An 11,613-nucleotide genomic window follows, 5' to 3' on the forward strand; every position below is an offset into this window, starting at 1 on the left:
TCGGCTTGATAAAAGTGTTTTTTGATTGGTTGAATTTAATGTCAAATAAGTGACATTCGAAGGAAGACTGCCCTGTTCTTCATAGAATATAAATTCTACAAAACCTTGCATCTTTACTGCACTAGGGAAGTTTTGGGCTTGTGAGCACCCCAATGTCTCCAATGCTTCTTGCAAAAAACCTTGGCCTTGACATTTAAGCCCTATTTGTAATCCATCACTGTTGAGCTAGACTGTGTCCTTGAGAAAACATCCGAACTGCAAGATCTCTGTGTTCTGAACAGGCCAAATAACAGAGAACATCTCAACAATGAAATCCCATTACTGCTCTCGATGAAAGTGCCTTTTTATAAATAATACAGCACTATTTATTAGTAAAGATGAATGAATGAAAAATTGGGTCTTCAAAATATACTCAAGGAAACAGGTGACTAATGCAATGATTCAATGATAAGGTAAAAGTAACATGACTTCCCTTCTCTGGAGAGAATTACATCACCAAGATTCACAGATAGCATGCCAGTGCACCATTTAATTTAACATGTCAAGAAAACTAGTAGCTCCGATGTAGTCTAGTCTTAAATTCAGAGGCATTTCATGCTGAATAATGACAAAACCCCTCCCCTGTAGAAAATTGGGCGAAGAAGAACTGGGATGGACAAACATTGCTAATAGGCTATGCGTTTTTATTAAAATGCATTTTATTTTAAAAAGAACTTACTGCATAACTAGCAATACACTTAAATTATGCTGTAATGCATTTCTCAAGAGATGAATCTGAGTAGATGTCCGATGCTTCTCTGGTAGAATTCATGAGCAACAAGAAGGTATATTCACAATAATGTAGTGCTTTTTTATTAAAAAACAAACAAACAAACAAAACAAATAGAATATAAAACCAAAAGTAAAAACCAACAGCATTTTATGACTTTAGAATCATAATTACAAACTTTGAACCAGAGTGGAAGAAGTTTTGACAAACTGTACACAACATCACAAAATGTCCGCCAGTCTGCTCATATACAATGCTTGCATCTTATTTTGTGATTGTCTAAAAATAACTAAACCAATCACACAAAAACACACAAATACAAGAAATACAAGCATCATAGTTAATGACCGCTATCACAAAAACGGAACCATTTTTTTTCCCAATAAAAAAAAAAAATCAAAAAGAAAAAGGAAATTAAGAACATGATATCCGGCGCTGACAGCTTCGCCTCTGGGTCCTGTCACGTTCAGAAATATCACGGGTTTGTTTTTTTAGTGTTCAACACTTTGCAGCAAAAAAACGAGGAGCCACTTTTGTTCACTCTCCTCAGGAAAAGAGTAATAATTAACAATAACGTCAATATCGAAAGCTACAGTGACGGGATGTCATGTCAGGGTCACTGCAATGCCCCAATGCCTTCTGGAAAGTTGATCTGACAATCCTTTCGCTCATGCATGTTACATCAAATTTGGGGTTTTAGGCAACGGGTTTTCATGTCTTTCTGGTTGCTCGACCACAGGGTACCTTTCTGCCTGCCCCAAGCTTACATGTGACGAGTATAGAAATACAAATGGTAATAATAATAATAATAATCAATAATAATAATTAATAATAATTAATAATAATACATATAAGGTTGATTCCTGTACAATACACAAAATCCATTATCAAGATATTGCTTTTGGAGACTCCTCTCTCATTTCCCAGTCAGTATATATACATAGCTTGGCACTATACAACGCTTCGTTCTCTGTCAGTTTTTTTCTTATTTAGCCTTCCGCGTCTCCCTCTCTTCTCCTGCCTCTCCACCTGGCGAAGAGGGACAAGCACACACACCTGTCTCTCTCAGCACAGGTGCGGCGGAAAGGAAATCTCATCACAATCTGTTATTAACATTCTCCATGGCAACCAGAAAAAAAAACACCAGGAAAGCAATTATAAAAAGAACCAAAAGACCCCCGACCGCCCTTGACTTACCCCCACCCCCCAACCCACAGAAAATCTGACATCACAAGATACACTGTTTTCTCTGCTTCCATCATATTCCATTTCTACCGTTTAACCATTAATTATAATTAATTCATCAATAACTTTTATCATTGCTTTCAAGCCCTTAGTTTTTTTTCTTTTCAGTTTTTTAAGAATTCTGGTGGTTACCACACACACGCACACACACAAACACACACGGTCATGTACACACATATATGCATACACATACAAACACACACTCACACACACACACACACATACCAGTCAAGACCATGGCACTCTAAGGCGATACTCAGGCCAGCTCCCTCCTGTGCCTGATAACCAATCTGTTCCTTCTCCTATTCGCTGGTGAAGTTTGATGACTTCAAACAGGGCGGGACTAGTTACCTCACAGACCAATCACAAAAAAGCTCTGCTCACAGAAACCCCACCCCTCTCCAATGCTTTGTTAAGTATTACAGTAAAACAGGAAAAAGAAAATGAAAAGAAAGAGAGAGAATATACTTAGTAAGTCATCTGTTTTGTTTTTTGTTGTTTGTTTTTTGTTTGTTTTTTTGTTGTTGTTGTTATGTTTTTTTTTTTTATCTTCTGCAAGACAGCATCTTCCAATACTGTGTGTTAGTGTGTGTGCGCTGCATCCTGGGAGCCTCCGCTGTCCGTGGTGTCAAAAGTGCAGTTTAGCCAAAGCTCCTCCTCAAATTTCCTTGCCTCATCTCCTCTCCTCCTGTCCTCTCTTTCTCCTGGCAGTGTGTAAGCGTGCTACACTGCACTTCCTATCCCCCCCCCCCCACCGCCTCCCTCCCTCATCTGGCTGCTCATTCCCATATAGGATCAAAAAAACGCTTGTCTTTGTCACTCTCGGCCACTAGGGGGCACTACTGGCCCGTTCCTGCTGTTGCTGTGCATCCCTAAGTTCAGTACCTGGCACTGGGAGCCTCTCTGCTACCCTTTCTCCTCCTCCTCTTCCTCGTCTTCCTCCTTCCCCGAGCGTGTCCCCTTGAGTCCCAGGTCCGGGCTCCTCCTCCTCTTCCTCGTCTTCCTCCTTCCCCGAGCGTGTCCTTGAGGAGAGACCAGGGAAGGCGCGAGTCCCAGGTCTGCTCCTCACTCCTCTTTCGTCCGTCTCTTCTTTAAGGTCTGAGTCCCCTTCTAGGAGTTATAAGTCTGTAATTCAGTCTTTCCAAGGCTTTTTCAGTTTAGTTTCTTTTTTGTTTGTTTGTTGTTTTGTGTTTGCTTTGTTTTATTTTGCGTTGTAGAGTTCTCTGTAAAGCGCCACAAAAAAAAAAAAAAAAAAAAATTAAAAATTTTTACAGGTTCCTATGTTTTTGTTTTTGACACTCTCATTGCATCGTCATGGGTTTGAATTATGTCAGGGCCCTGGGCGCCATGGAAACGTCCACACGTCACCCTGAGAAACGGTCACTTTCCTATGAATCCTCTAGTAGGGATTTAGGCTGCGGTGTCCTGCAGATGGAGAGAGAGAGAGAGAGAGAGAGAGACACCTCCTCCTCTGCTTCCGTCTATCTCTCTGCCCAACCTTGCTCCTGTCTTCTCCTCATCCCTTTGCTCCTTCACCCGGCTACAGAGAGGGAAACGTGCTTGCCAGGCAGCAGGGTTGTTGAAGATGACGTCACTTCCTGCCCACTAGGTCACCCAATCCCAGCGTACGTCTGCGCAGCTTCCTCCCAGAGCCCTCCTCCAGCAGGTAGGTCACGTCAATCACTACGGGAAGAGGGAATTGGGACAGATGAGACAATACTCATTCAAACACTCAAACACACACACACAGTACAGACACACACTCTTCACTCACACTACACTCACATCAGTACTGTCCACATCACTTCCTTCTCCCAAAGTTACTCAAACAGAACCAATTATAAGTTTTAGTAACTTAACTGGGCATAAGAATGATTTCTGTCAGTAGTAGAACATTCTAGTTAGACTGAAGCTCTAAATCTCCACAGGCGCACTCAGACAATCCAATTCCATATGGAATGTTCAGTAACTGAACTGGGCATAAGAATGATTCCTCTCAGCCATAGAACATTCCGGATAGACAGAAGTTCTAAATCTCCACAGGCGGACTGAAAATAGCCCAGGGCACTACACTCTCTCACACCTTCCACTGGGTTCCCCCCTCTCTTTTTCCTCTCTTCTTCTACATACACTATTTGTCTTGCGTCTATCAGGCGTCTCTCTTCTATTCTGTTCACCTCACAAACCTTTCGTGTTTTCTGACCCCTGAGCTCCCTGGCCAATGCCCCAATGTTCTTTTCTCAGGTTCCTTACCTCTCACACCTTCATCCTCTCGGCTTTTCATCTCTTATTCATCTCTCTGTTCCCTCATGCCATCACTCTCTCTCCTCTCATCCTTTCATGCCTCTCTTGTATTCCCCTCCCTTACCTTTTCTGACCTCTTAGCATACTACTCACTTTCTCTCTCTCTCACACACACACACAGTTATGGAGTCAAGATAAGTATAGTATTTCTCTCATCTTCTCCCCTTTCTCTCTCTCTCTCTCCCCTCTCTCTCTCTCTCTCTCTCTCTCCCCTTCTCACCCTCTCTCTCTCCCCCTCTCTCTCTCTCTCTCTCTCTCTCTCTCTCTCTCTCTCCATCTCACCCTGTTTGCTGGGCGCTCTGTGCAGCAGCTCCAGTAGGATCTTGTTGAGTCGGTCTCGCTGGGCCTCCCGCCGGCTCAGAGGCGCCGAGTGGTGCAGGGGCGACGACGAGGACGAGGGAACGGCCTCCGACGCCTCTCCCCCACCTCCTCCTTCTCCTCCTCCTCCTCTCTCTCCGCTGAGCCCTCGCCCATCTCCCTCTGCTCCTCCAACTCCTCCGCCTCCTCCTCGGGCTCCTCCTCCTCCTCGTCGGCCTCTCCAGGCGGATGCGGCTGGGTGCCGGGCTGTAGTCGCCCCAGGGCGCCGCTGGTCTCGTCCTGGGGGGCGTCTGGCTCCTGCTCCAGCCCCGGCGCTGCACCTCCTCCTACTCCTCCTCCACCGGCTCCTCCTCCTCGGGTTCCCACCTCCTCGGTGTCGCGGGGGAACGGAGCGGAGCCCCGGTCCTCGTCCTCGCAGGGTGTCGGTCCTTTCGGCCGCTCGCTCTTCCAGGCTGAGCGGCCGCCGTTGCGCTTGTAGTTGTCTGGGACATAGTGGGGCTGAGGGACAGAGAGAGAGAGAGAAGAAGAGAGAGAGAGAGAGAAAGAGCAGAAGAGGGGGGAAGAAGGGAAGCGAGAAAAAGAAAGAAAGAGAAGGAGAGAGACAGAGAAGGAGAGAGAGAGAAAGATATGAGAAATGAAAAAACATGACAAAATGCATTACTAAGCAGCTTTGAACCACCCACCACATCCTAAACACTTATCTGATCACGCTAAGCATAACTCCCAATGACACACACACACACATACACACACACACACACACACGAATTACACAGTTCCTTAAAAGTAACGCATAAGTGTTTTCACAGAAAACTCATGACACAGAACGTCCATTACACAAATGATGCAGTATTTTTCATGTTACTGCAAGCCACACTAACACTCCCCCCACACACACACACACACACACACACACACACGGTCCCAGTGACCAGAACTCACAGAGAAGTCCCTCTTGGGTGCCAGCCGCTTGGGGAAGTGGTTGAAGGCGTACGGTTTGGTGCACACGGGGTAGCGGTTGCGGTGGATCTTGTAGAAGAGGTGTGCGGACTTGTCCAGCCGGTAGTCACAGATGTATACATCCTGCTCCTTCACGCCCTTGGGTCTCCCTGCAGGGGTCAAAGGGACGGGTTAAGGGTCAAAGGTCATTTCAGAAATGTAAGCAGGAAGGCTTAGAAGGAACGATTGGTGGAAATATGCCATGACACTTACACAGATTGCTTAGTCAGCCAAAGAAAACTCCTTGTCATATCCTAACTCATACACCTGACATGTCATGACATCATGGGAACCACAGACATGTAAACGCATTCGTTTTGGTGAACATGAAACTGAAAGTGTCTCTGCCGTCGTGTGTGTGTGTGTGTGTGTGTGTGTGTGTGCAAGCGTGTGTGTGCGTGTGTGCGCGCATGTGTGTGTGTGTGCAAGCGTGTGTGTGTGCATGTGTGTGTGTGTGTGTGTGTGTGCAAGCGTGTGTGTGTGTGTGTGTGTGTGTGTGCGTGGCGTGTCTGTGTGCAATGGTAATGCCGCGTGTGTGTGTGTGTGTGTGTGCGTGCCGCGTGTGTGCAAGCGTGTGCAAAGCGTGTCGCGTGTGTGCAAGCGTGTGTCGCGTCGCGTGTGTGCGTGTGTGTGTGTGTGCGTGCCGCGTGGCGTGGCGCCGGTGTGTGTGTGTGTGTGTGTGTGTGTGTACCTTTGCAGTAGGTGTAGAGGTCCAGCACGCAGCAGGGGCCCACCACTGCCTCCAGAGGGATGATCTCGTACAGTGGCACCCTGAAGAGCTCGTTCTGGTAGAACCTCCGCGACGGAGAGTGGTGCGTCTCGTGCGGTCGGAAGTAGTGATGTCCGAAGGCAAACCGTTCCCCTCTGCACACACACCATAAAAAAGCATTACAGACTGTTTGATGCCACCTGTCCAGGTATGCTGATTGATGTGTGTGTGTGTGTGTGTGTGTGTGTGTGTGTGTGTGTGTTTGTGTGTTAATACTGATAATAGGCTGAAAAACTGTAGAGAGCGTTTGGTCTTTCAAGGCTGGATGTGTGCCTGAGTGTAAACTAGGAGAATCCTCTGTGTGTCTGAACAGCAAAGCTAGTATGGTCGGGGGCTGTATATATGTGTTCTTTGAGGTCTTGCTGTTTCTCTTGTGTTCATAGTCTGTGTTTGAGCTTTGTGTGTGAATCACTAACGCTGTGTGTGTGTGTGAGTGTGTGTGTGTGTGTCTGTGCTTAGTCTGTGTTTTTTGCTTCTTACTTTTCGTTCTTCCAGAGCTTCTCGATGCGGAAGATGTCCAGCTTCTCTCTGTTGATGTGAGATAGGAGCCGGTAGGACTGTCGTACAGGCTGACCTTCTGGCGTCCGCTTGCTGTCCCTCATCAAGTACACGCAGTCCCCTACACACACACACACACACACACACACACACACACACACACACACACACACACACACACAAACACACACACAGCGTTAGTGATCTGTTTGTGTAATCCTAACTTCTCCAAGTTCTTGTGGTTCGGAAAAAGAGTCTTGTACATAAATAGACTGAGGACTCTTTAATGCAAATGAGAGTTTAATGAGGTTTGAAAATAGTACAAACCCATTAGGAACCACCATTTCAGCTGAAGTACAATGGTACTTGACATTCTCAGAACCATTTCTCTTTTTAATTGCTTCACTGAGTTCATCCTTAGGTTAAATTACAAACACACACACACATACAAACAAACACAAGTACACACGCACAGACACACACACACACAAAGGGATGCACTTACTGTACACACACACACACACACACACACACACACACACACACACACACACACACACACACACAGACAGACACTAGTTTGTACCTTGGTGTAGCAGCAGGTCATCTCTGAGTAGGCAGATGTAATAGATGGAGCCAGCCTGGGCGTAGCTGGGCTGAGGCACCATGGGTACCTCCTGTGGGTGACCACACAGAAGAAACCAAACGCCAATACATTACATTACATTACAGAGAAAAAATACACACACACAAAGGGATACATACACATACATACACATACACACACACACACAGGCATGCACCATGGACAGCTCCAGTTGGTGACCACACAGAGAAGAAACCAAACTTTACTTATTCACTTTTATCCAAAGCCTCTTACATATGTCAATTATTACCTTAAGTGCCTTGTTGTACCTACAACTATTGCATGATAACCCACTTAGCCCCTATGCTACCACTGCCAAAATGGAGAGGGGGAGGCTGGAGGTCACAGGACAAAGGAAGAGCGAAGGTTAGAGGTCAGGGGTCACATACCCGGTCCACAGGGCGGGGGTCACACTGCTCACACAGGTAGTGTTCCACCTCGGCCTCCAGACGCATACAGTCACAGTGCTGCCACACCTGAGAGAGAGAGAGAGAGAGAAAGAGAGAGAGAGAGAGAGAGAGAGAGAGACATTTACATGTATTCATTTAGCAGATACTTTAGTACCAAACCAAGCTTACAAAATGAATATTAACATTCAAGCTACATTGCAGAGGAGACCTTAGGTAACAATTAATACTACAACAATAAATACTACTACCACAGAATGCGAGTGCAGAAGTTTAAGTACTGGTCAAGGTGTGGTCAAAGTAAGTGCATAGTAAGTGTATATTAAGTGTATAATAAGTGCATGGTAAGTGTATGGTAAGTGTATAGTAAGTGTATAATAAGTGTATAGTAAGTGTATAGTAAGTGTATAGTAAGTGCATGGTGAGTGTATATTAAGTTTATAGTAAGTGTATAGTAAGTGCATGGTGAGTGCACAGTAAGTTTATTGTAAGTGTATAGTAAGTGTATAGTAAGTACATGGTAAATGCATGTTGGGTTGTTAGAAGTGTTAGGAGAGGAGATACTCTCAGAAGAGTTGGTTCCTCAAGAGCTACTTGCAGATAGAGAGGTAGAGGGCTCTGGTAGCAATTGGTAGGTCGTTCCACCAACAGAAAAGAACAAATGAGAATAGTCTGGATTGCTGTGTGTGTGTACGGGCGCCAGTGCCAGACCAAGTTCCTTGGAGGAGCGTAGCGGCCGAGGGGTAATGTAAGCCTTCATAGGAGCGTTTAAGTGAGTGGGAGCAGAGCCAGAAATCACTTTGTGGGCAAGCAGCAGTGACTTGAATTTGATGTGGACGGCTAAGGATAGCCAGTGGAGCTCAATGACCCGCAGGCGGGAGAGAGAAAGACATGGGGCATGGGAAGGGGCTGATATGAGAAAGAGACAGAGAGAGACGGACAGAAAGAAAAGAAAGGGGAGACATAGGGCACAATGGAGAGCAAGAAACAGAGGGATGAAAAGGAAGTTATAAGGGAGACAGAACAGAAGAAGAGAGGAAGGAGAGAGAAGATTTATAGAAGGACAACAACAGACAGATAAAGAGACGGAAAAGGAAACAGAAAGGGAAGAGGAGAGTAAAAAGCATGAGAAGGGAAACGAGAGACATTAAAGGTGCGATTTGTAGGATTGTTACCGAACGTTCTGTAGGCCAAAATCAAAACACTGGTGAGCGTTCTCAAGACTACCAGGGAGCCTCTCCTGGGAGCCAGATGTAATGAAGACTTAGCTAGCGTTAGTTGACCTGCAGCTGCTTTAGCGTTTCTCCAACCATGACCCAGCTACACATTACGGAAACAGTGAAACAAAAAATACCTCTCTAACCAGCGTAACATATTTAGCTGAAGTTAGCGATGCAGATGAAGTTTAGCCTAGGCTACCTGTTGTGGAGAAATATGGCCAGCTCTCGTCAGACTTGATATTCTTCGTTTGGCGAAGGCGTCACCATCTCAGGAAGCTCCTCCAATGTCCACTTAGGCCTAATTTGTTTCTTGTTTTAATTTTGGAAATGTTCCTGCCTCCCGTGGCGTTCATGACTACAACTGACAGCTGTTGACAGTTGGCCTTTGCTAATTTGGCAACCCAAATGGGAGGGAGGCCCATTATTAATACAGCTATTCTAGAATTAATCGTTCAAAACATAGCGAAAATTCCAAGAGATTCCGCCCGTAACTCATTTTTTTTCATGGGTTTTACGGGGTTTTACGAGTTAAGTAATGTTGTCAAATAAGCCATTACTTCAATTCATCGTGTTTCCTTACTCTCTGACAACATATGGTAATCATTTTTGGAATGGTTACAGTTTATTTTCCATTATTTCCTACATACTGGACCTTTAAGAGTCCAGTGTTACATTTAGAGCACCCATTACAGAGAGTACGACAAGTGCTACATTTAGAGCACCCATTACAGAGAGTACGACAAGTGCTACATTTAGAGCACCCATTACAGAGAGTATGACAAGTGCTACACTTAAAGCACCCATTACAGAGAGTACGACAAGTGCTACATTTAGAGCACCCATTACAGAGAGTACGACAAGTGCTACATTTAGAGCACCCATTACAGAGAGTACGACAAGTGCTACATTTAGAGCACCCATTACAGAGAGTACGACAAGTGCTACATTTAAAGCACCCATTACACCTACAACTCCAGCTCCTGGTGGTGACTCAGTGATTGCATAATCCTCTCATGTAAACTAACTCTTGAGATTAGCGTGTGTCTAAATCCCGGTAGATCCCGTAGCAGATGCTATGATCTCCATGTGTTTGATCTCACCATGCACTTCTCGCACTGGATCATCAGGCCCTCGTCCTTGTACATCCCGCAGATGCAGCGGATGATGTCGTCGTCCTTGTCATGGCTGCCGGCGCTGCCGTGGTGATGGTGGTGATGGGCGTGGTCCCGCTCCAGCGAGTCGGAGCTGTCGGCCTCGCTGGCCGTCTCGCCGACGATCTCGTCGATCTGGACGGCCGCCTCGTGCCGAGCGCCGTAGTACGCCTTCCTGAGCCGACAGACGTCGCGGCCCACCGCCGACTTGCGCCCGTAATACTTCTGCACGTGTAAACAAACACACAGGCTTATCACTGCAGCTCCTCAAAACACAAAACTCAAATGTGTTTCAATGTGTTGCTCTTGCAGAGTACTGATAGAGTCTACTGCTATAGTACTATGTGACTAGTCACTCACACACCTATCTACAGTATCCATAATACTTCAAATGACCTATGCTATACATAATATTCAAATGATTACCTATGCTATACATAATATTTCGATTGATTACATAGTTCAAATGCTTACCTATAGGATACATAGCCTAATACTTCAAATATATAATACTGCATCCCACATTTCAGCCCCCCCGCCCCCATACACACACACACACACACACACACACACACACACACAAACACACAAACACACAAACACACACACCACTACACCGGCTTAGTCAGACAGATTCCATTCTATTAATATCAAACTACTACTAAGGAAGCCAAATGTCACGGCTCTGCCACTGACTCATGGGGGTGAAATGTAGTAAACACAATCTGTGTAAGCATATGTGGGCTGAACTGACTGGGACTGCTGCTCTGGAAGTGTGTGCGTGTGTGTTTGTGTGTGTTTATGTACACAATATGCACTGTATGTGTGTGTAAGTGTTTATGTATGTGTTTGTGTTTATGAACATACGTGTGTGTGTGTGTGTGTGTGTGTGTTTGTGTGCTTGTTTATGAACCTGTGTGTGTGTGTGTGTGTGTGTGTGTGTGTGTGTGTGTGTGTGTGCTAGTTTGTGTGTGTGTGTGTGTGTGTGTGTGTGTGTGTGTGTGTGTGTGTGTGTGGGTGTTTTGTGTGTGGGGGTACACATGGCATGGTGCTCTGACCTCTGCATTGCGGAACACCTTGAGCATGTCCGAGTCGAAGGCCTCCACGGTTTTATAATGACCCGTTAGAATCTGCTTCTCTATGGTACTCAAGTCCAGCGGGTCAGACACCTTCTCATAGTACTGTGTGTTCCTGAGAGAGAAACACAGACATGCACACATCAGCCGTTATGAAACACACACCCACACACATACGCACACATGTCAGACACACACACATATACACAGT

The 11,613-nt window shown here is 45.7% G+C and overlaps 1 protein-coding gene across 1 annotated transcript in view; it reads right to left on the reverse strand.

Annotated features, from left to right (window-relative positions):
* Window positions 1–3,233: 3,233 nt before the first annotated feature.
* Window positions 3,234–11,613, reverse strand: part of ash1l (ash1 (absent, small, or homeotic)-like (Drosophila)) — a 34,602-nt gene continuing 26,222 nt past the window's right edge. The window contains 10 exon segments of the mRNA XM_048230165.1: window positions 3,234–3,697; window positions 4,601–4,732; window positions 4,735–5,134; window positions 5,579–5,745; window positions 6,327–6,499; window positions 6,885–7,023; window positions 7,489–7,579; window positions 7,938–8,024; window positions 10,276–10,551; window positions 11,385–11,517. Of these exon segments, the coding sequence (XP_048086122.1) occupies window positions 3,606–3,697; window positions 4,601–4,732; window positions 4,735–5,134; window positions 5,579–5,745; window positions 6,327–6,499; window positions 6,885–7,023; window positions 7,489–7,579; window positions 7,938–8,024; window positions 10,276–10,551; window positions 11,385–11,517 (1,690 nt within the window). The 3' untranslated portion in view covers window positions 3,234–3,605.

The sequence above is a fragment of the Alosa alosa genome, chromosome 20 (genome assembly GCF_017589495.1).
Source record: "Alosa alosa isolate M-15738 ecotype Scorff River chromosome 20, AALO_Geno_1.1, whole genome shotgun sequence".
In the NCBI taxonomy this organism is placed as follows: Eukaryota; Metazoa; Chordata; class Actinopteri; order Clupeiformes; family Clupeidae; genus Alosa; species Alosa alosa.